Here is a 25,974-nt window from a genome sequence, read left to right as displayed (position 1 = left end):
GGCAGCCTCAGAAGAGAAGAACAGCATATTGGATGCAAAATGATAACCGTCTTCACAGATTCTGCCTGACCTGAATTTTCCTGTTTTATGGTAGTCATAGAGTTAATTTAAATTAAATGATTCCATTCAACTGTATGTAAGACAATGGACACAATGAAACTGGCTCTAAAGATGCAAGTTTTAATCTCAACATTTTGAGAAACTTGTGGGCCATTGTTATATTTGCATTCAAGTCCGGGCACCCTATTGGAGCCATGGGATATTGGAAGAATATTGGAAGGTTATTGGAAGAATAATTTGAATCAAAATTAAATTTGGGTTTTTTTTCTTGGGATAGATAATCAGTGATTTTAAAGAATTAGAGTCATAGAGACGTACAGCATGAAAACAGACCGTTCAGTCCACCTCATCCATGCTGACCAGATTTCCTAAATTAATCTAGTCCCATTTGCCAGCATTTGACCCACATTCTTCTAAACCCTTCCAATTCATATACCCATCTAGATGCCATTTAAATGTTATAATTGTACCAGCCTCCACCACATCCTCTGACAGTTCTTTAATTTTGCTGTTCTTAGAACAAACTCCGATGTCCAGGGATACTTGAAAACAGCCATTTGCAAAGGCAACAGTTGTGCAGGATACTACTGGGTTTCTTTCTCCGTTTGAATCACTTCCCATGTGGTCACTGCCTTTCTGTCAACCTCCTTTTTAAAGGGCCGTTGTTTTGATTGTTTCCCCTAAAGTTCCAAAACAATACAACAAATCACTTTAAATTGTTGGTGATGCAATCGCGATAAAGTCAACACACGTTTAAAGGTTCACACTTTAGAAACAGCATCCCCTAAAGGAAAGGCTGGTTAGTGTAGGGAATGACATCTCCAGGACACCCGCACCAATCAGGCCCACCGCCCTGTGGCTGAACATTTCAACTCCCCCTCCTACTCTGCCGAGGACATGCAAGTCCTGGGACTCCTCCACCGCCACTGCCTCACCACATGCCGCCTCATCTTCCGCCTTGGAACCTTTCAACCCCAGGGCATCAATGTTTCCTCACCAGTTTCCTCATTTCCCCTCCCCTCACCTTAGCCCAGTTCCAACCTTCCAGCTCAGCACCATCCTCATGATCTGTCCCACCTGTCAATCTTCCTTCCCACCTATCCACTCCACCCTCCTCTCTGACCTATCACCTTTACCCCTGCCTCCATCCTCCTATTGCACTCCCAACTACCTTCTCCCCAGCCCCATCCTCTCCCATTTATCTCTCCACCCCCGAGGCTTCCAGCCTCATTCCTGATGAAGGGCTCCTGCCCAAAACGTCAATTTCACTGCTCCTCAGGTGCTGCCTAACCTGCTGTGCTTTTCCAGCACCACTGTAATCTTGTCTCTAATCTCCAGCATCTGCAGTCCTCACTTTTGCCTAAAGAAATTGAGGGTTTGGTTAAGAAAAAGAAGGAAGCATATGCCAGGTATAGACAAGATAAATCATGTGAATCCTTAGAAGAGTTTAAAGGCAATATGAATTTACTTAAGAGAGAAATCAAGAGTGCAAAAAGAGGACATGAGATAGCTTTGGCAAATATAATTAAGGAGAATCCAAAGGGTTTTTACAAATACATTAAGGACAAAAGAGTAACTAGGAAGAGAATAGGGCCCCTCAAAGATCAGCATGTCAGCCTTTGTTTGGAATCACAGGAGATGGGGCAGATGCTAAACAAGCATTATTGCAACAGTGTTTACTTTGGAAAAGGACATGGAAGATATACAGTATAATGTAGGGAAATAGATGATGACATCTTGAAAAATGTCCAATTTACAGAAGAGGAAGTGCTGGATTTCTTGAAGTGGATAAATCACCAGGACCTGATCAGGTTTACCCTGGAACTCTGTGGGAAGCTAGGGAAGTGATTGCTGGGCCCCTTGCTGAGATATTTGTATCATCAATAGTCACAGGTAAGGTGCCGGAAGACTAGAGGCTGGCGAATGTGGTGCCACTGTTTAAGAAGGGTGGTAAAGATAAGCCAGGGAACTATAGTCCAGTGAGCCTGACATCGGTGGTGAGCTAGTTTTTGGAGGGAATCCTGAGGGACAGGATGTACATGTATTTGGAAAGGCAAGGACTGATTAGAGATAGTCAAGATAGTTTTGTGCATAGGAAATCATCTCTCACAAACTTGATTGAATTTTTTGAAGAAGTAGCAAAGAGGATTGACGAGGGCAGCTCGGTGGAAGTGAGCTAGATGGACTTCAATAAGGCATTCGACAAGGTTCCACATGGAGACTGGTTAGTAAGGTTAGATCTCATGGAATACAGGGAGGACTAGCCATTTGGATACAAAACTGGCTCAAAGGTAGAAGATAGAGGGTGGTGGTGGAGGGTCGTTTTTCAGACTGGAGGCCTGTGACCAGTGGAGTGCCACAAGGATTGGTGCTGGGTCCACTACTTTTTGTCATTTATATAAATGATTTGGATGTGAGCATAAGAGGTATAGTTAGTAAGTTTGCAGATGATACCAACATTGGAGGTGTAGTGTATTTCAGGTTACAACAGGATCTTGATCAGATGGGCCAATGGGCTGAGAAGCGGCAGATGGAGTTTAATTTAGATAAATGTGAGGTGCTGCATTTTGGGAAAGTAAATCTTGGCAGGACTTATACACTTAATGGTAAGGTCCTGGGGAGTGTTGCTGAACAAAGAGACCTTGGAGTGCAGGTTCATAGCTCCTTGAAAGTAGAGTAGTGATGAAGGTGTTTGGTATGCTTTCTTTTATTAGTCAGAGTATTGAATACAGGAGTTGGGATGTCATTTTGCAGCTGTACAGGTAATTGGTTAGGCCACTTTTGGAATATCGCGTGCAATTCTGGTCTCCTTCCTATCAGAAGGATGTTGTGAAACTTGAAAGGGTTCAAGAAAGATTTACAAAGATGTTGCCAGGGTTGGAGAATTTTGAGCTATATGGAGAGATTGAATAGGCTGGGGCTGCTTTCCCTGGACCTTCGGAGGCTGAGGGGTGACCTTGTAGAGGTTTATATAATCATGAGGGGCGTAATAAGATAAATAGACAAAGTCTCTTCCCTGGGGTGGGGGAGTCGAGAACGAGAGGGCATAGGTTTAGGGTGAGGGGAAAAATATAAAAGAGACCTAAGGGGCAACGTTTTCACACACAGGGTGGTGCGTGAATGGAACGAGCTGCCAGAGGAAGTGGTGGAGGCTAATGCAATTGCAACATTTAAAAGGCATCTGGATAGATACATGAATAGGAAGGTGTGAGAGGGATATGGGCTGTGTGCTGGCAGGTGGGACTAGATTGAGTTGGGTTATCTGGTTGGCATGGATGATTTGGACTGAAGGGTTTGTTTCCATGCTGTATATCTCTATGACTCTATGACTCTATAACAGCTTAGACAGTAACTACAGATCCTAGAATTCGAAGAAATCAGCTCCAACACTGAAAATACCTCAAAAAACGAGCAGCCCTTACAGACACAATTTTTTCCCATCCCCCATCTTGGATTACCCAGATTCCATTTTCATAGTTTAAAACAGAGGGATTTAGATGAATCTAATCTTATTTATAAAGGATTTTCAGGGATGTTAGTAAAGAGGCATGTATGAAACCTCATATAGTATTTGAGGAACATCATATGGAAGGTAACCACATGGATGTAAAAAGAAGCAATGGGGACAAATCAAACAGCAAGTCTAAGTGTGTATGTTCATGATCAGATGTTAAGGAGAGCAATGGTATTCTTGGGAACGAGCACAAGGGAACAAAAGCACAGGATTAGCATGAGAAAAACACAGGGAAGTCGAATGATGTTGAAAGATGTGTCTTCACATGCAGTTATGCAGTTATTAGAACAGAGAAGCTTTTTTACAGTTGGTATTGAGCCTGAGGCCATACAGTCCAGTTCAAAGTAAATCGTGTAAGTATTTGAAGATTAAAAACGTGAAGTATTAGCGTTGGAGTTTAAATTGAAGAGCTAGGATTAACATTATGGTCTAATTTCTATGATTGTATACTTTATGATCCAGTTTGTGTCTACAGCAGTTAGTCTAACAAAAAAATCTTTAAAAAAGACAATGAGTACACAATTATTTGGTCATGCAAATCAGTTGATGTTGTGAATACAAACCCCGAGCAATGATATTCATGGAGATACAAAGAACAACCAGGTGACCTGCATTATACTATTGTCTTGTACAAGCTATTGTAAATGGAATTTCATCTTTGCCCCAGAATAACTGGATAGTGCTGTATTATTTTCTGACAGTTTTATGCAATTATCTTCTTGGTTTTGTGCCTGAAGGAAAGTCTGATCCATAAGACCATAAGATACAAGAGCAGAATCGAGCTATTTGGCCAATCAGACCTGCTCCACCTTTCAATCATGGCTTATATGTTTCTCAAACCCCATTCTCTTGCCTTCTCCCCATAACCTTTAATCCTTTTACCAATCAAGAAATTATTGATCTCTCTCTTAAATGCACCGAATGACTTGGCCTCCATAGCCTTCTACAGCAATGAGTTCCACAGATTTTTCACCCTTTGGCTGGAGGAATTCCTCCTCATCTCGTTCTAAGGGGTCATCCTTTAGAGGATGTGTCCTCGAGTCCTTGCTTCTCCCATTCATGGAAAATTCTTCGTCGAAACACACTCTATCCAGGCCTCTTAGTACTTTGTATGTTTCAATCAGATACCCTCCTTATCCTTCTGAACTCCATTGAGTACGGACCCAGAATTTTCAATAATTTATCATTTGACAAAACTTTCATCCCTGGGATCATTTTTGTCAACCACCACATCCAGACATCCTTCCTTAGATACGGGGGGCCAAAACTGCTCACAATATTCCAAATGCCATCTGACCAGAGCCTTATACAGCCTCAGCAGTACATCCCTGCTCTTGACTTTTAGCCCTTTTGAAATGAATACTAACATTGCATTTGCCTTGCTAACTACCAATTGAATTAGCATATTAACTTTATAAAAATCTTGAACGAGGACTCAAGTCCTTTTGTGCTTCAGTTACCCAAAGCCCTTCCCCATTTAGAAAATAGTCTAGGCCCCTATTCTTCCGACCAAAGTGCATAACCGCACACTTTCCCACATTGTATTGCATCTGCCACTACTTTGCTAACTCTTTTAACATAGTCCTTCTGCAGTCACCCTGCTTTCTCAACACTACCTGCCCCTCCATCTACTTTTGTCTCATCTGCAAACTTAACAACAATGCCCTCAGTGCCTTTATCCATATCATTAATGTTTAAAGTGAATAGTTGTGGTCCCAACATGAACCCCTGCAGAACTCCATTATTCACCAGCTGCTATCTAGAAAAAGACCCCTTTATCATCACTCTCAGTTTTCTACTAGTCAGTCAATCCTCTATCCATGCAGGTACCTTGCCCCTAACACCATGGGCTCTGATCTTATTTAGCAGGCTCCTGTGTGGTACCTTGTCAAAGGCCTTCTGGAAATTCAAATCGATCACATCCACTGGCTCCCCTTTGTCTAACTTGCTCATTACCTTGTCGAAGAAATCTAATAGATTTGTTAGGCATAGCCTCCTCTTGACACAGCTGTGCTGATCCAGCACATTTTACCATGCACATCCAAGTACTCTGCAATCTCATCTTTAATAATGGACTTTATAATTTTACAAACTGTCAAGACCAGACTAACTGGCCAGTTTCCTGTCTTCTGCCTCCCTCCCTTCTTAAACAGGGGTTACATTAGCCATTTCCCAGTCCTCTGGGAACCCTCCCCAATACAGTAATTTCTGAAAGATTGCCACCAATGTCTCTACAATCTCCTCAGCTATCTCCTTCAGAACTCTGGAGTGTAGTCCATCTGGTCTGGGTGATTTATCCACCTTCAGGTCTTTCAGCTTCCCCAGCACCTTCTTGTTAGTGATGGCCACTCCACTCACCAATACCTCTGACTCTCTTGAAGTTCTGGTATGCTGCTGGTGTCTTCTACTGTGAAGACTGATGCAAAGTTTCTCCCATTCAGTTCCTCCACCATTTCTTTGTTCCCATTACTACTTCTCCTGTCTCATCTTCCAGCAGTAAAATGTCCACTCTTGCCTCTCTCTTACTTCTATATATCTGAAGAAACACTTGCAATCTTCTCTTTTATTACTAGCCAGCTTGCCCTCTTATTTCATTTCTCCCTTATCAAATCAGCCTCATTGCACATAATCAAATCCAGAATTTCCTGTTCCCTAGTGGATTCTACCAGAATCTGCTCCAAATAAAAAATCATCTTGCAGAGATTCTATGAATCCCTTTTCTTGAGATCCACGGTCAAACTGATTTTCTCAGTCTACCTGCATATTGAGGTCCCCCATAATAATTCTAATTGTGCCTTCCTTACATACCATTTCTACCACCAAATTTATTTTCTTCCCTAAATCCTGACTCCTGCTAGACAACTCCCATCGAAGTTTTATTCCCTTTATGGTTCCTCAACTATACTCACACAGATTTGGCACTTTCCGAGTCTATACTACGTCTTGCTTTCTTAATTTCATTTCTTACTGTCAAAGCAAGCTACCCCTGATTATCTGCCTGTCCTTTTGATTGACTGTGTATCCTTGGATAGTTAGTTCCCAGCCCTGATCCCTTTGCAGCCACACCTTTGTGATAACCACAACATCGCATGTGGCAATTTCAATTTATGCTACAAGCTTATTTACCTAGTTTCGTATATTGTATGCATTTAAGCACAATTCACTCAGTCCTGTGTTGTATGAACCCCTTCTCATAGTGTCCCCTTATCCGCTGTGCCTGACGTTAGATTCCTGACCCTTTCCATAATCTCTGTCCTATTACATGTTCTGGAAACTTCAATAACGTCTGCTGAGTCCTCCCTGTTTTCCTTAATTTTCCATGCAACTGAAACCACCCCACAAACATTTAGTTTAAAGTCCTATCCACAGCCCTACTTATGCAATTTGCAAGGTCTCTGATCCCAGCATGATTCAGGCGGAGCCCATCCCAGTGGAATCTCTCCCGCCTTTCCAGCCAGTAGCTCAGTGGTTAGCACTGATGCCTCACAGCGCTAGGGACCCACGTTTGATTCTAGCTTCAGGCGACTGTCTGTGTGGAGATTGCACATTCTCCCTGTGTCTGTGTGGCTTTCCTCCGGGTGTTCTGGTTTCCTCCCACAGTCCAAAGATGTGCAGGTTAGGTTGATTAGCCATGTTAAATTGTCCACAGTGTTCAAGGATGTGTAGGTTAGGTGCATTCGTCAGGGGAAATGTAGAGTAATAGGGTAGGGGAGTGGGTCATTGTGGATTTGTTGGGCCAAATATCCTGTTTTCACACTGTTGGGTTTCTATAATTCTAAGGAACTGGTGCCAATATCCCATAAATTTGAATCACTTCATCCCATACCAACCTCTGAGACACATATTTAAATATTTAATCTTGTTAATTTGCTCATGGCTCAGATAGTAATTCAGAGATTTGGTTCTGCTTTTTAATTTAGTCCCCCGCTGCTCATATTCCCTCAGCAGAACCTGTTTTGTCCTTCTAGCAAAATTATTGGTGCCGACATGAACCATGACAACTGGATCTTTCACCTCCCGTACCAAAGCCCTCTGCAGCTCAGATGAAATATCCTGAACCTAGGGACCAGACAGACACGGTGCGGCACGGTGGCACAGTGGTTAGCACTGCTGCCTCACAGCGCCAGAGACCCGGGTTCAATTCCTGCCTCAGGCGACTGACTGTGTGGAGTTTGCACGTTCTCCCCCGTGTCTGCGTGGGTTTCCTCCGGGTGCTCCGGTTTCCTCCCACAGTCCAAAGATGTGCGGGTCAGGTGAATTGGCCATGCTAAATTGCCCGTAGTGTTAGGTAAGGGGTAGATGTAGATGTAGGGGTATGGGTGGGTTACGCTTCGGCGGGGCTGTGTGGACTTGTTGGGCCGAAGGGCCTGTTTCCACACTGTAAGTAATCTAAATCTAAATCTAAACAACATGATCCTGGCCACTGAGAAGAGTGTCTATTTCATGACTTTGCTATTCACAATTACACTACATTTCTCTTTTCTCCCCTCTTGAATGGCTCTGTGTACTATGGTGCCGTGGTCAGTTTGCTCATTACCCCTACAACCCCTGCTCTCATCCAACAGGGAGCAAGAATCTTAAACCTGTTAGACGAACTCCAGGACTGAGGCTCCTTCACCACTACCTCCTGGATCCCTCTAGCTGCCTCCCTCACAGTCACCCCCTATCATCTCCAACCACTGACCAAATTTCAGATAGTTGATCTAAGGGGTGTGCCTGTCTCCTGAAACATGGTGTCCAGGTAACATTCCCCCTTCCTTAAGTGAGGCAGGGTTTGAAGCTCAGATTCCAGCTCATCAACTCTGAGCCTGAGTTCCTGAAGCAACCAACACTTGCCTCAGATGTGATCGCTATGAATGAGGTCCACCAGCTCCCACATCATGTGGTTACAACACACTGCTTGACCCTACATCTTTATTTTATTTACTTGGTTTCTAATTGGATTTTTAAAAAAAATATACTGGTCTTTTAGTTTGTAGCCTGAAAATATTTCCCTTTTTTATCTTCAATCTGAAAGTAACTGATATTAGAAAGACAAATTATTGGTTATCACCAATCAATGAACTTATGGTCTTCCTGTGAAAAGCACTCTTTTGTGTTGGACCCTGATCCTGGCCTTCAATTTACCCTTTTTAACAAAAAAAAGATTATGAGCCAAAACAAAGCAAGCAAAAAGCACCTCTTGCCCTCTACACTGATTTCCCAAGGTACCTCCAAATTCCCCAAACAATATACTCACTCTGCTGTGTCTCACTCTGGATGGGATCTCTCCTTCCTGACTATTCAAAGCTTACAGTGTAACAGCTTTCACTATGGGTGAGCAAGAAGGCAAAAACTTAGCAGGCCCAGCAACATGTGTGGAGAGAAAGCAGAGTTAACATTTTAGGTCCAGTGACTCTTCTTCAGAACACACTCTTCATTCTTTTGCCAGTTTGATTCACACTAGTTGTTTGGACATCCCAGGTTCAAAACCTGCCTCAGCAGATGGTGAAATTTGAATTCAATAAATTTTATAATCGACAGTCGAATGATGACTGAGAAAGCACTAGAGATTTTCAGAAAAACCCACCTGGCTCACGAATGTTTTTTAGGGAAGGCAACTGCCATCCTTATGTGGTCTGGCCTACATGTGACTACAGACCACAGCCATGGGGTAGACTCTCAACAGTGGTCTGGGCAATTAGGGATGGGCAATAAATGCTAGCCTAGCCAGTAACACCCTCATTGCATGAATGAATAAATAAAAGTGGACAGCTATCATCCTCCCCACAGTCCCAAAAATAGAGTCCGAATTGCTGTGGCAACAAATCCTTTCTATTTCATGGTTAACCAGGAATCTCTCCCACCCTGTGCCAGAACCGCATTTAGTCATTAAAACTATTAGAGTGCCAAATCTAGTTGGATCAATAAACCAACATTGTCCCATAGGCTACATTAACATCAGCAAGGCGGCCTTTGTGTGGAGCCACAGAAAATGGGGGAGATACTAAATGAATATTTTGCATCAGTATTTACTGTGGAAAAGGATATGGAAGATATAGACTGTAGGGAAATAGATGGTGACATCTTGCAAAATGTCCAGATTACAGAAGAGTAAGTGCTGGATGTCTTGAAACGGTTAAAAGTGGATAAATCCTCAGGACCTGGTCAGGTGTACCCGAGAACTCTGTGGGAAGCTAGAGAAGTGATTGCTGGGCCTCTTGCTGAGATATTTGTATCATCGATAGTCACAGGTGAGGTGCCAGAAGACTGGAGGTTTGCAAACGTGGTGCCACTGTTTAAGAAGGGCGGTAAAGACAAGCCAGGGAACTATAGACCGGTGAGCCTGACCTCAGCGGTGGGCAAGTTGTTGGAGGGAATCCTGAGGGACAGGATGCACATGTATTTGGAAAGGTAAGGACTGATTCGGGATAGTCAACATGGCTTTGTGCGTGGGAAATCATGTCTCACAAACTTGATTAAGTTTTTTGAAGAAGTAACAAAGAAGATTGATGAGGGCAGAGCAGTAGATGTGATCTGTATGGACTTCAGTAAGGTGTTCGACAAGGTTCCCCATGGGAAACTGATTAGCAAGGTTAGATCTCACAGAATACAGGGAGAACTAGCCATTTGGATGCAGAACTGGCTCAAAGGTAGAAGACAGAGGGTGGTGGTGGAGGGTTGTTTTTCAGACTGGAGGCCTGTGACCAGTGGAGTGCCACAAGGATCAGTGATGGGACCTCTACTTTTTGTCATTTACATAAATGATTTGGATACGAGCATAAGAGGTATAGTTAGTAAGTTTGCAGATGACAACAAAATTGTCGGTATAGTGGACAGCGAAGAGGGTTACCTCAGATTATAGCAGATCTGGACCAGATTGGTCAATGGGCTGAGAAGTGACAGATGAAGTTTAATTCAGATAATGCGAGGTGCTGCATTTTGGGAAAGCAAATCTTAGCAGGACTTATACACTTAATGGTAAGGTCCTAGACAGTGTTGCTGAACAAAACTACGTTGGAGTGCAGGTCCATAGCTCCTTGAAAGTGGAGTCGCAGGTAGATAGGATAGTGAAGAAGGCGTTTGGTATGCTTTCCTTTATTGGTCAGAGTATTGAGTACAGGAGTTGGGAGGTCATGTTGCGGCTGTACAGGACATTGGTTAGGCCACTGTTGGAATATTGCATGCAATTCTGGTCTCCTTCCTATCAGAAAGATGTTATGAAACTTGAAAGGGTTCAGTAAAGATCTACAAGGATGTTGCCAGGGTTGGAGGGTCTGAGCTACAGGGAAAGGCTGAACAGGCTGGGGCTGTTTTCCCTGGAGCGTCGAGGCTGAGGGGTGACCTTATAGAAGTTTACAAAATTATGAGGGGCATGGATAAGATAAATAGACAAAGTCTTTTCCCTGGGGTCAGGGAGTCCAGAACGAGAGGGCATAGGTTTAGGGTGAGAGGGGAAAGATATAAAAGAGACCTAAGGGGCAACTTTTTCACGCAGAGGGTAGTACGTGTATGGAATGAGCTGCCAGAGGATGTGATGGAGGCTGGTACAATTGCAACATTTAAGAGGTATTTGGATGGGTATATGAATAGGAAGGGTTTGGAGGGATATGGGCCGGGTGCTGGCAGGTGGGACTAGATTGGGTTGGGATATCTGATCGGCATGGACGGGTTGAACTGAAGGGTCTGTTTCCATGCTGTACATCTCTATGACTCTATGACATGGTAAAAATATAACCAGTGCCATGTGATACTGTCCTAATGTTGCCTGTGTGAGGAAATATTTTTTAAAGTGCTCTGCTTATTCCAGCAGCAAAGATCCACTTAGAAGCTCTCTTCCAGGTTCATCAGTGAGGATTAATGATGGGGAGGTGCTATGACACTGCTCTCTAAAAATTAGAATGACTTATAAAAAGCTGCTTCACATTGTCACAGTTTTGGAACATTGGCTTTTTAAACTTTTCTAACAGTTTTCAGAGAAAACCCATCTTTATTCCCTGGATGCAATGTTGTCCATCCAACAGGATATAATCTGGATGTACTACTGCATGATCATATCCATTTCCAAAACAATCACAGCTGTCTGCCTGTGTTCTCAGTTGTCTTCAAGTTGATCGCAGATTCATCGGAAACGTTACAAGCATCAGTTACACCTGTATTCCAGAAGCCCAGCTAATCCACCTGCCTTTAATGCTGGTTAAATATCCAAAGAAGGTTGGAAAGAGTACCTGTAGAGAAGCTTCACACACTTTTAGCCACCTGGAATCCTGCTCTTTGCATGAAAATGTTTACCTATTGTTAATCAACTCTTGTGAAAGAAAGGTTGTGAATGCTGTGGCATTGTAAGCTTTGCACGATCATGAAGGAGAGATCCCATACAGAGTGAAACATAGCAAAGTGAGTATGTAGTTTGGGGAATTTGGAGGTACCATGGGAATTCAGTGTCAAGGGGAAGAGGCACTTTTTATTTACTTTTTTTGTTGGACCTTCCTTTAGATTGAGTGAGAACTGCAGTTCACCCATTGGTCCCATAGTTATATTTTTGTGGATGATTATGATTTGGAGAAATGCATTTGCACATCATGTATTAGCTGACTTGCCACAGTCATGTGACCTATACATCTGCTATAACTTGTTTTCATTTTACTTTGCAGCAACCATTCAATACATTATTTGAAACATGGGTTCTGAAGTGTCCAGCTGACAATGTGTGGATTTCAAAGCTGTGAAACAGCCAGCTGCAAGTACAAAAGCAGCAAAGAAAAATTAAAACTGCAGTCTGCAGCTTTGCTGGGTAAGTCAGAATGGTTGTAAATTTTCCACTCCCTGCTGCTGTGGAAATGAAAATGAAAGGAGATAGGAGACTGGATTGGATTTGTTTTCCCCTAAACTCCAAGGCAAAATTATGGAATAGCCAGCAAATCAAATAAAAAAGTATGAGTAGCAACCCTGTTTCTCCTTAGGATAGTGGAGATGGCAGGTGAGGTAGTATTCAGGTACCTGGCTGCCCACTCGCTTTTGGCTGACCCGGCGGCATCCTTCTTTAAAGTTATTTCTTTTTCTTATCACTGTTATTTCTTAATTTCATGTTTTGTATCAAATTAATCGTTTCTTCTTTCTGAGGCTGAGGTGCGGCAGTTTCAGTTGGACAGCCCTGGGTCCTCAGCAGTTTCAACAGGTCCCTAGTCCTCTGTGGTTTCGGCATGCCCCCCTCCCCGATCCTTGGCAGTTTCAACAGGCCTCCAATTCTTGGCAGTTTTGACAGGTGCCTAATCCTCTGTGGTTTTGACAGGCCCCGGTCCTTTGCAGTTTTGACAGGGCCCAGTCCCCAGTGAGTTTGACAGGCTCCCAGTCCTCGACAGTTTCTACAGGCCCCCGATTCTTGACAATTGGGCAGGACTCAGTCCACGGCAATTGTGGCAGCCCTCTGTCCTTGGCAGTTGGGTAGGCCCCGGTCTTTGGAAGTTGGAGTAGGCCTCGGCCCTCAGCAGTTGGGCAGGCCCTGACCTTTGGAAGTTGTGGCAAACCCTCTCCTGCCATCAGCATTGTGTAAGCCCCGGTCTTCAGCAGTTACCAGTTCATGAAACCAAGATACCTTAGAATGAACAAAAAATGATATTTGTCTTAATGTTGTTTCAAGTTTGTAATGTATAATTTATGTAATTAAATGCCACTGTTTTTGTGGTGACTTGTACACATTTTTCTGTATTTTTACAAATACAAGTAACAATAAAAATCCATCTATCTATCTGTTATCAGTACTAGGAATGAATGTCAGCTATTTAAGAGACTACATTTCTGGCAGATGCATGTGATATTTCTCACTGACAACTGAGTGTTTAGAAACCTCTCATATAGAAATCAACAGTGTAGCTGGAAGAATAGACAAGGATCTGGTTTTGGGAAGAGGCAGAAGCTGCTGTAGGTAGTAACAAGGATAATGTAGAGAACAAGAAGAATCCTAGGAAAGCAGTATGTTTTCATTGCCATAAAACAGGACTTGGGAAAAGTAATCACCTTCCAGGCAGGCTTCTTTGTACCTGCAGCTGACAGTTGGTAAAACTTCTCTTATCAACAAATTTCCAACATATCTATTTACAGCAGGCAGTGATATTTTGTGGGCTAAAAGATCACGCAAGATTAAATTCAAATGCATCTTAGCACTAAATATTCGATCATGCCTGACACAGAATAATACTTCTGTTACAAAACAGACAATTATTGATCTTAACATGAGTAACTCCAGGAGAAAATGAGTTGTTTACATTAATGAAAGCTTTATTATTTTATTGGAATTTAATTTTGCTAATAAAGCAGCAAATATAATGGAAAATCCAAAGGTCCATGCTAGTATTCTGGGATAGTCAACAAGACTTTGTTAGAGGGAAGTCATGCCTAACAAATTTAATTGAATTTTCCAAGGAGGTGACCAGGTAGATAGTTGATGGTAGTGCAGTTGATGTGGTTTATATGGATTTCAGCAGAGCTATTGAGAAGGCCCCATGCGGGGATTGATAAACAAGGTAAAAACACATAAAATCCAGGGTAAATTGTCAAATTGGATCCAAATTGGTTTAGTGGTAGGAGGCAGAGGGCAGTGGTGGAATGCTGCTTGGACTGGAGGCTGGTGTACCACAAAAATTGGTGCTGGGTCCCTTATTATTCATGATATTTATAAATGATACAGAAGAAAATGTGGGTCAATGATAAGTAAACTTGTGGATGACGCAAAAATTGACCAGGTGGTTGACAATGAGGAAGGTCTTGGGTTATAGGAGGATATAGATGGATTGATCACAAAGGTAGATCACTCGCAGATGAAATTCAACCCTGTTAAATGTAGGCTGATGCACTTTGGAAGAACTAACAAGATAAGGGAGGATCAACAAATGGCAAGACACAAAGAAGTTCAAAGGAACAGAGGGATCTTGGAGTGCTTGACAACAGATCCCAGAAGAGAATGGGTTAATGGGTTGGTTAATACAGCATACAGAACACTTGCCTTTATTAGTTTTGGCATAGATTAAGAACAAGGACATTATGTTGTGGTGGTACAGGTTAAGCCACAGCTGGAGTACTGTATGAAGTTCTGGTCATCAGGATGTTGCCTGGGAGGGGGAAGCTTAGTGACAAACAGAGGCTAGATAAGCTTGAGTTGTTTTTTTTGGAGCAGAGAAGGCTGAGAGGGTACCTGATAAAGATGTATAAGATTATGAGGGGCTTGGACAGACAGGATAGAAAGCAGCAGTTCCCTTAGATGAAGTTTCAATAACAATGGGTATAAATTTAAGGTGAAAGTCAGGAGGTTTACAAGGAATTTAAGTGAAACAATTTTCACCCAGAGGGTGATGGAAATCTGGAATACATTGCCTGGGAGGGTAGTTGAGGCAGCTAATCTCACGTCCTTGAAAAAGTACTTAGATAAGTGTTTGAAATGTCATAACATTCAAGGTTATGACCTAAACGTGGGAAGTGGGACTAGTGTAGATTTAGAGTATCTTTTTGTCAGTGTAGACTCGATGGGCTGTAGGTCCTCTTCCGTACTGCATGATTCGATGAATATATGGTGTATTCTTTTCAGTCCCACTCAGACTCTATCAATCATTGTCTTTTCCACTAACTTAATGACTGTATTGGTGCTTTCCTGAGCACCTCTGTTCAGTGTAAGCACAACCCAGAGCATAAGATAGTAAGCTATTTTACTTTTCCATCTCAGTCTAAGTCAAATTTGTCCTGCTGCACTTGTTTAAGGAAGTTGAAAGTATAATAAGTTTCAACTAGACACTATACATTACAGGTCGTTCTCCTGTAATGCATGTTTTGTCAATGTGATTTGGCTGTGAAGTGATTGGTGAATTGGGAACAATTTTTTTTTAAAACGCGAACTCCTGTTGGCTATTACGCGATTCCATCTCTGGATACCTTAAGTCCACTCTCGGTGTTTACTTCTGTAGCCTCCTGAGGCTCTATATTCTCCCTCATCATGAAACCAACTCCCGTCCCTATAACTGCTGCAGATGAGACTACTGCTCTCACTGTAACCCTCTCCAACCCCAACAACCCTTCCTATTTGTGTCACTTCCTTCAGATCCCCTCCTCTCCAGCTTCCTGAAACCTCTTCCTGCTATTGTAAAACTTCCTATTTCTGCACCATCCTCCTATGCTTAAAACCTCCACCCCCCATCTTGGTAACCTCCTCCAGTCCTTAAAATACTCTCAAACTGTGAAAACTCTTCAAGTCCCTATAATCCTCTGTAATCTCCGTCATCACCATGAATCTTCATAATTACTGAAGCCTTAGTTTGGAATTTTTTTCTCTCATTATTTTTAAGCGATACTCACATCCTTGTCAAAGTTAAAGGAAAGAAACGTGTTTTATTCCAATTTAAATTCCATGATGTTTGTGAGATACAGGAATTGATTTCCAAATAACGAGAATGAAACCTTTATCATTAACCCTGACCTATGAAGTGGAGTTTCATGGATTCTGTTGTTCTCTAGAGACTGTCACTCAGAGGATTGTTAACCAGGAAAACTGAGTGCAGACTGGTACAAGCTATACTGTATGTAACTCAGCAAACTCAGAAAGTGTCAAATTTATTGTATTATTTAATTAAAACATATAATTTTAATTTACTTAGACTGTGCTATCATTCATGTTGGGCTAACTTTTTTTCTGTTTATTCTTTAACAGGATGAGGGCCTTGCTGGCCAGGCAGCATTCATTGCTCATCCCAAATTGCCCAGAGGGCAGTTGAGAGTCAACCACTTTGTCATGGTTCTGGAATCACATGGAGAACAGACCAGGTAATGATGGCAGTTTCCTTCCCTAACGGATATTAGTGAACCAGATAGGATATTTCCAACAATTGGCAATGGATTTATAGTCATAATTAGACTCTCAATTCCAAATATTTATTGAATTCAAATTCCTTTTGCCATGGTGGGATTTGAACCTGCGTCCCTGGAATATTACCCAGGTCTCTGGATTAACAGTCCAGTGATAATACCACGAGGCCATTGCCTCCCCTACTACTATTTTTGTTTTGATTTTTCCTGATATTTCTGGTGGTTTGCCCCAACCCTGTTTTTCCACTAGGCACCATTATTTCTATTGCACAATTTTCTATAACATGAGGTCACACAAAAACACAACTACTGCGTTGTAGCAGAACAGACTGTAATTTGGCCTCAATATTGAGTTCAACAATTTCAGATCGTAACTATTTCTTCCATTGGATGGAGGTTTGCACATTGAGCTGGAAGGTTTGTTTTCAGATGTTTTGTCCCCATACTAGGTAACATCATCAGTGACCCTCCAGTGAAGCATTGGTGATATGGCCCACTTTTTATTTATGTGTTCAGGTTTCCTTGGGTTGGTGATGTCATTTCCTGTGGTGATGTACTTTCCTGTGTCAATTCATTTCCTGTTCTTTTTCTTAGGGGGTGGTAAAAGGTAAACAAGGAAAACTAATGTCATTCAAGAAATACCTTGCAAGAACTGTAACAAACACTACATTGGACAAACAGGTAGAAAACTAGCCATCAGGATACATGAACATCAAGTATTCACAAAAAGACATGACCCACTCTCACTAGTATCTTTACATGCAGATGAGGAAGGACACCACTTCACCTGGGACAACACATCCATCCTAGGACAAGCCAAACAGAGACATGCATTGGAATTCCCAGAAGCTTGGCATTCCAACTGGAACTCTATCAACAAACACATTGGCTTGGATCCCATAAGCAAAAGTGAAGACTGCAGTTGCTAAAAACCAGAGTTTAGATCAGAATGGTGCTGGAAAAGCACAGCAGGTCAGGCTGCATCTGAAGAGCAGGAAAATCAAGGTTTCGGGAAAAAGCCCATCATCAGAAATAGAGGCAGGAAAGCTCCAGGGTGGAGAGATAAATGAGGAGGGGGGCTGGGGAGAAAGTAGCAAAGAGTACAATAGGTAAATGGGGGAGGGGGATGGAGGTGATAGGTCAGAGAGGAGGGAGGGGGAAGGTAGCAAGGAGTACAATAGGTGAATGGGGGTGGGGAATGGAAATGATAGGTCAGAGGGGAGGGTGGGGGAAGGTGGATCCCATTCACCACCCCCTAAGAAAAAGAACAGGAAATGACACTGTCACAGGAAATGACATCACAACAGGAAATGATGTCACCAAGCCAAGGAAACCTAAACACATTAATAAGCAGGCCATACCACCAGTACTTCACCTCGGACTCACTGTGATGTTACCTAATATGGTGACGAAACATCTGAACACAAACCTTCCAGCTCAGCAAGCAAACTTACAATGTGATCACTGACCTGAGCTACAAATCTTCTCAAAACTCACTAACTTCTTTCATTAATTTTGGGCAGCAGTTGTTGTTCTGTTGCTGTTATATCCAGCTCTTCTGGCTGAGAAGTGGCAGATGGAGTTTAATTTAGATGAATGTGAGGTGCTGCATTTTGGGAAAGCAAATCTTAGCAGGACTCATACAGTTAATGATAAGGTCCTAGGGGTTTGGTACGCTTTCTTTTATTGGTCAGAGTATTGTCTACTGCTGTTGGGAGGTCATGTTTTGGCTGTACATGCCATTGGTTAGGCCACTTTGGAATATTGCGTGCAATTTTGGACTCCTTCCTATCAGAAGATGTTATGATACTTGGAAGGGTTCAGAAAAGATTTGCAAGGATATTGCCAGGGTTGGAGGATTTTGAGTTATACGGAGAGGTTGAATAGGCTAGGGCTGTTTTCCCTGGAGCGTCAGAGGCTGAGGGTGACCTTATAGAGGTTTATAAAATCATGAGGGGCATGGATAGGATAAATAGACAAAGTCTCTTCCCTGGGGTGGGGGAGTCCAGGAACTGGAGAGCAAAGGTTTAGGGTGAGAGGGGAAAGATATAAAAGAGACCTAAGGGGCAACCTTTTCATACAGAGGGTGGTACGTGTATGGAATGAGCTGCCAGAGGAAGTGGTGGAGGCTAGTACGATTGCAACATTTAAAAGTCATCTGGATGGTATATGGATAAGAAGGATTTGAAGGGATATGGCCCGGGTGCTGGCAGGTGGGACTAGATTGGGTTGGGATATCTGGTTGGACCAAAGGGTCTGTTTCCATGTTGTACATTTCTATGAATCTATGACTCTATGACTCATCTTTTTTTTATTAAGTTCCGTCATTACCGCCCTCTCTTGCCTTATACAATCATCTCTATTGACATTTCCAGTCCGCAATCACCTCTGCACTTACGTAAAACCCATGGCATTTGTACCACTTTTACAGTTCCAACAAACAGTCAACGCCTGTCACATTAACTGTTCTTTTGCTGCTTAGCATTTCCAACTTTTTCTACTTCCATGTTTCTTGAAGGAAAAATCTTTCCTCTTACAAGGATAGGCCCATATGTGACTCCAAAGCCACTGCAATACTACTGTTCCAGAATTAGTCACAGCCCTAACCAAGCTGTTCCAGTACAGCTACAATACTGCCTGGCAGTGTGAAAAATGGTCCGGGTCTGTCCTGTTCACAAAGACCTGGACAAATTGAACCCAGCCAATCATCAGTGTACACTCAATCATTAGTAAAATGATGGAAAGGGTCATCAACAGAGTTGGTAGTGGAGGAAAAGATAACTCCATTTAAACAGAATTCAAGTCCACACTTCTGGTAAAAGCTTTATTTCAATCAACCACACTCCATAAAAGTCACATGCAACTGATAATGAGCTCCTGATAATTATAAAACCAATTCACACCCAATTAATATGTAATTAATACAGCTATGATCTATTCCCTCATTCAATTTGGTCTCAGGCATCCCTGCAGCTCATATTTAAAACAGTGCTGTCAAGCAGCACTTACTTGGCAATACCCTGCTCACTGACACTCAGTTTGTTGACCACCGAAGTCTCTCAATCCTGGATCTCATTCTAGCTTTGGTTCAAACATGGACAGAAGAGCTGAATTCAGGGATGAGTAAGAGTGGCTGCCCTTGACATTAAACAGCCCTAGCAAAACTCATGTCAATCGAAAACACCTCTCACTGGAGTTGATTAGCCATGAGATTCCTTTGTCCTGAGTGGCATCAAGCTTCTTAGCTATTATTAGAGCTGCACACATCCAGGCAAGAGGGGAGCATTTCATCATTCCTAATTCCTGATGAAGGACTTTTGCCCAGAATGTCAATTTTCCTGCTCCTCGGATGCTGCCTGACCTGCTGTGCTTTTCCAGCACTACACTGATCTTGATTCTGATCTCCAGCATCTGCAGTACCCACATTTGCATAAAAAGGAAGATGGTTGTGGTTGTTGGTCAATCATCTTTACGTCAGTCCATCTCTGCAGAAACTCCTCAGGATAAAGTCCTAGGCCCTACCATCATCACCAATTCATTAAAGCACTATGTTCAGCATCATTTGTGGGTCCTCAGAATCTGAAGAAAAAAGATCTCAACAATATCCAGGCTTGGGCTTACAAGTGGCAAGTAATATTTGTGCCACACAATTGCCAGGCAATAACCACCTCTAATAAGAGAGCACCTAACCATTGCTGCTTGATGCTAATTCCATTACTATCACTGAATCTTCTACAATTGATGCTGTGGGGGTTACTATTGACCAGAAACTGAACTGAACCAGCTACTTAAATACTGTGCTACAAATTCAGGTCAGAGTTTGGGAATCCTGCAGCAAATAATCCACCTCCTGGCTCCCTAAAGCCTGTGCACCATCTGCATTTTACTTGTAGATCAGGAGTATGATAAAATGCTCCCCAGTTGCCTGGATGTGTGCAGTTCTAACAACTCCCAAGAAGCTTGATGCCACCCTCTGGACAAAGCAGCCCTCTGGATCGGCACTACATCCAAAACAGGTCACAGTTTTAGACTAAGGGACGGCAGATTTAAAACAGACATGAGGAGGAATTGCTTTTCTCAAAGGCTCATGAGTCTGCAGAATTGACTGGCCCAGAATGTGGTGGACACTGAATCAACATCAGGAGGAGATAGACTGATTTTTAATTAGTACTGAGTTAAAGGGTTATGGACCATTGGCATGAAAGTAGAATTGAGGCTGAGATGAGATCAGTGTAAATCATATCAAATGGCAGAGAGGCTGAATTGTTTACTCCTGCTCCTAGTTCTTATATTCATCCACTCCCTCCACCACTACTACTCATTCTAGCAATGTAGGTAAATACAATGACTGCAGATGCTGGAAACCAGATTCTGGAGTAGAGTGGTGCTGGAAGAGCACAGCAGTTCAGGCAGCATCCAAGGACCAGTAAAATCGACGTTTCGGGCAAAAGCCCTTCATCAGGAATACAGGCAGAGTGCCTGAAGGGTGGAGAGATAAATGAGAGGAGGGTGGGGGTGGGGAGAAAGTAGCAAAGAGTACAATAGGTGAGTGGGGATGGGGATGAAGGTGATAAGTCAGGGAGGAGGGTGGGATGAAGGTGATAGGTCAGAGAGGAAGGTGGAGTGGATAGGTGGAAAAGAAGATAAGCAGGTAGGATAGGTCATGGGACGGTGCTGAGCTGGAAGTTTGGAACTGGGGTGAGGTGGGGAAAGGGGAAATGAGGAAACTGGTGAAGTCCACATTGATGCCCTGGGGTTGAAGTGTTCCGAGGTGGAAGATGAGGCGTTCTTCCTCCAGATGTCGCATAGCTCACCTTCCACCCTACTAACCTTCGCATAAGCCAAATCATCCGCCGACATTTCCGCAACCTCCAAACAGACCCCACCACCAGGGGTATATTTCCCTCCCCACCCCTTTCCACCTTCCACAAAGAGCGTTCCCTCCCTGACTACCTGGTCAGGTCCACACCCCCTAACAACCCACCCTCCCGTCCTGGCACCTTCCCCTGCCACCGTAGGAATTGCAAAACCTGCACCCACACCTCCTCCCTCACCTCCATCCAAAGCCCCAAAGGAGCCTTCCACATCCATCAAAGTTTTACCTGCACATCCACCAATATCATTTATTGTACCCGTTGCTCCCGATGCAGTCTCCTCTACATTGGGGACACTGCATGCCTCCTAGCAGAGCGCTTTAGGGAACATCTCTGGGACACCCGCACCAATCAACCACACCGCCCCGTGGCCCAACATTTCAACTCCCCCTCCCACTCAGCCGAGGACATGGAGGTCCTGAGCCTCCTTCACTGCCGCTCCCTCACCACCCGATGCCTGGAGGAAGAACGCCTATCTTCTTTTCCACCTATCCATTCCACCCTCCTCTCTGACATTCATCCCACCCCCATCCACCCATTGTACTCTTTGCTACTTCCTCCCCACCCCCACCCTCCTCTCATTTATCTCTGCACCCTTCAGGCACTCTGCCTATATTCCTGATGAAGGGCTTTTGCCCGAAACGTCGATCTTACTGCTCCTCGGATGCTGCCTGAACTGCTGTGCTTTTCCAGCACTCTACTCCAGAATCAGTCTAGCAATGTGTATTATCTATAAAATACACTGCAGAAATCCACAAATGGTCCTTCAATTGCACCATACAAACCCTTGACCATTACCATTTGGAAACACAAGCCCACTTTTGGTGTACAGTTCTGGTTGCCCTGTTATAGGAAGGATATTATTAAATTGGAGAGGGTGCAGATAAGATTTACGAGGGTGTTACCAGGACTGGAGGGGTTGAATTATAAGGAGAGGCTGAATAAGCTGGGTCTTTTTTCACTGGAGCTTATACGGTTGAGCGGTGACCTTAAAGAGGTTTATAAAATCATGAGGGGCATAGATAAGGTGAATAGCATAGGTCTTTTCCCTAGCATTGGCAGAGTTCAAAACTAGAGGGCATAATTTTAAGGTGAGAGGAGAAAGATTTAAAAGGGACCCAAAGGGTAACTTTTTCATATAGAAGATGGTTCATGTATGGAACAAATGGCCCGAGGAAATGGTAGATGCAGGTACAGTTACAACATTTAAAAGATATTTGGACAGGCACTTGAATAGGAAAGGTTTAGTGGGATATGGCCAGGCAAATGGGATTAGTTTTGTTTGGGAAACTTGGTTGGCATGGACAAGTTGGACTGAAGGGTCAGTTTCAATGTTGTATCATGTGACTCTATGGCAAATTCCTGTCACAGTCAGTCACTATCCTCATTTAGAATCGTATCACAGTTCATTCACTGTCGCTATGTCCAAATCCTGGAAATTCATCCTTGATGGCACTGTGGGTGTATTTACACAAAATGGACTGCAGCATTTCAAGAAGGCAGTTCACCACCACTTTCTCTGGGGGAATTAGGGATGGGTAATAAATGTCCAACCTGTGACGCTCACATCCTTGTCAAACTTAAAGGAAAGAAATGCGTTTTATTCCAATTTAAATTCCATGATGAACCAAACTAGTGTTCACTGTTCAGTTATGATCAAAAGAAGAAACTAACAGATGTTTGAAGAATTGTTAGTCTTCACAGAACCATCAGAATCTTTGTGTCTCGGGTGTATTCAGCAGAGGGCGCTGTCTGTTTGATACAGATTTCTGCATTCTCAGCTCCAGGGAGACCAATGGTCATTGTCTGGAGTTTGCAAACATGGTCTTCTTCATTCATTCAGGGGACGTGGGCGACACTGGCTAGAGATCAGCGTTTATTGCCTGTCCCTAATTGTCCTGGAGAAGATGACGGTGAGCTGCCTTCTTGAACTACAGTGCTGTTGGGGAGGGAGATCCGGGAAGTTTAAGGGAAAAAAAAAATGTGCAAAAGCAAATTTGGAAGGGAACCCAACATTTAATTTCTGACACCTTTTCACTATTGGATTTGAGGTAAGCACCTCTTCTAAAAAACTTGCAACAGCTAAAGAAACAAAATAAAAACCAATTTCTTGCTCAAGCTTGTTGCTGACTGTCTCTTAAATTTACAGAGATCACTCTGGGTAGAAATCCCCAGCACCTCTGCCCGATTTCAAATGATTTTATTCATACATGCAGGCATACCTCAAAGTGATGATGATTTTACATTTTATAATATATTTTAAACGGAACGAAAGTTCCCCAGGGAGCGCAAGGGGAAAATCCCTCTTGTTCTTTCGAATAGAACTGAGTGCAGTTAATCTTGGCTTGTTTCAGTGTCAGCGGTTCAGAGCCTTGTCTGGAGTGTGTTCCATCACTCGGGCTCCCTGCATGGACAGGAGAACACCGCTGCGTGTGGAAAGAACAGCCAATTCCTCTGAGCACCTGCACCATGGCTCCAACCTGCTCCAAGTCATCTTACTACGATGAGTTGATGGGTGGATGCGCACCCTGTCAGCTGCGGTGCAACAATCTGCAAACGCGACCCAGCGTGTGCCAGGATGACATCTGTCTCGGTGAGTGTGGCTGAATCAATCTGAACCATAGAGCTCTCTCTGCAATTCTTGCAATTCACTGCCTCCCATTACTGTCAGGTCCCGAGTGGGAAACAGGTCACAGACACGTCCCGAGACTTTTCAAAACTCTGGCTAAGTGGAAAGATGTGGGGGACAGGCTGCTTTTCACTGGCACTTATGGATATCGTTATGAGCACGGATTTGGAGCCAGGTGGGACCTGAACCCGAGCATTTCCAATGCGCCACAACAGCGCCCTGAAACTGCATTTATAGTTTGTAAAGGTTTATGTTTGGTTACAACTCATTGTTTGTGTTCCTTTTTCAAATTAAGGGGCACTCGTGGCTGTAGTATTTCCAGTTGGCGGTTTGATCATCTGATTGATTTAACCAGATGAATACAATATACTGCGGCTACTGGAAATCTGAAACATAGCACAGAGGTTGCTGGAGAAACTCAGCAGGTCCGGCAGCATCTGTGGAGAGAAAGAGTTAATGTTTCAAATCCGGTGTGCTGATTCTTAAGAATAGAAAACCACAAGGTGCAAATTGAATTTTAACTCTGTGGTGGATGATTAGATTTACTGACTAATTTATTTAGTTTTATAACATTACAATGCATTATCAAATTGTCATCATTCAGATACTGGGTACAGTCGGCCCCCTTCATTGCTTTTGTAGCTTTAAAATGATCCTGTACTTGTGCAATGAGGTATCTTCATTTCCTAACTCTCTGCATTAACCCGTTTCACTGAAATGCTTGTCTTCTATTCATGATTTGGAGATGCCGGTGTTGTACTGGGGTGTACAAAGTTAAAAATCACACAACACCAGGTTATAGTCCAACAGGTTTAATTGGAAGCACACTAGCTTTCGGAGCGACGCTCACAATCACCTGATGAAGGAGCTACGCTCTGAAAGCTCGTGTGCTTCCAATTAAACCTGTTGGACTATAACCTGGTGTTGTGTGATTTTTAACTTTGTCTGCTATTGATTTTCATAACCAATAGTTTGAATTGTTGGAACACTGTGTTTACATTGATTACTTCAGAAATGTCACAATAAAAATGGATATTTTAAATCATTTTTATGACACACCTCTGGAAGCAGCTGGTGTTGAACCCAGACACTACCACTGTGCCGCGAGAGCCATAGTGTTCTTGGTTCTTGACAGAGACACTAAGATAAATCATATTATCCAATAGTCTTCTGACGCAGTGATATTGTCTTTGCGTCTGGGACTTAAAAGTCTGGATTCAAATTCCACTAGGCATACCATAATCTGTTTGAACAGCTTGATTAAAATCACCCCAATAGCAGAAGTGTCGGTCTACCTGCACTGCAGGAACTGTGCTTGAACTCAGTGGCAGGTCTTTTCAAGTAAGACGACAACTGTAACTTCGGTCCTGCAATATTCACTCGGAGTATAATTGCAATTCTGGTAGCCTGTCAATTTGTTTAAATGCAAGTTGGTTCTCAGTAGATCTGATGGCTATTGGATCACTGTGGAATGTAAGACACATTTTATTGCACGGTGTAATGCAGGGAGGAATTGTAAACTCTCCAGGAATAAGAAGTCTCAGAATAAGCAGTTACCTATTTAAGACCTAGATGAGGAATTTTTCTCTCACAGGGTGGCGAATCTGAGGAATTATTTATCGCTGAGATAATATTAGGGTGAGCCATTAAATACATTCATGTCAGAGATAGATTTTAAATCAGTAAAGGAATCAAGTGCAATGGAGAAAAGGCATAAAAGGGGAGTTGAGAAAGATTGGATCAGCCATGATCACATTTTAAGAGGGGAGCAGACTCCACGTGAGACTAACAAGGGGAGGTTCTTGTCAAATTCACAAGCTGCAGTTTCTGGAGAGGGTTTCGTTCAACAGCACTCCCTCTGGAGAAGTGTAGAATTACACCTGCCAACTTCTGATTTTCCCCAATTTTCCAGGCAGTATCAGGAGGTGGAGAATGTCGACGTTTACTTTGGATTCCATCATCTGCAGTTTGTTTGTCTCTTTCCCCAGTATTCTGCACGTATGCAGATTCCAGCAGTTGCTGTCAGTTTCAGTGAACTGAGGATGGTCAAATTTGACAGTTCCATCAAT

The 25,974-nt window shown here is 43.0% G+C and overlaps 1 protein-coding gene across 1 annotated transcript in view; it reads left to right on the top strand.

Annotated features, from left to right (window-relative positions):
- Nucleotides 1-25,974, top strand: part of LOC140464700 (tumor necrosis factor receptor superfamily member 17) — a 78,107-nt gene continuing 52,133 nt past the window's right edge. The window contains exons 1-4 of the mRNA XM_072560131.1: nt 1-90; nt 12,208-12,347; nt 16,248-16,360; nt 23,631-23,869. Coding sequence (XP_072416232.1) covers nt 16,329-16,360; nt 23,631-23,869 — 271 coding nt within the window. The 5' untranslated portion in view covers nt 1-90; nt 12,208-12,347; nt 16,248-16,328. The remainder of the gene's footprint in view (nt 91-12,207; nt 12,348-16,247; nt 16,361-23,630; nt 23,870-25,974) is intronic.

This window comes from Chiloscyllium punctatum, chromosome 40 (assembly GCF_047496795.1).
Source record: "Chiloscyllium punctatum isolate Juve2018m chromosome 40, sChiPun1.3, whole genome shotgun sequence".
Taxonomy (NCBI): Eukaryota; Metazoa; Chordata; class Chondrichthyes; order Orectolobiformes; family Hemiscylliidae; genus Chiloscyllium; species Chiloscyllium punctatum.
Note: the sequence above shows the minus strand (reverse complement) of the source record. Positions and strands in the feature narration are given on the sequence as shown.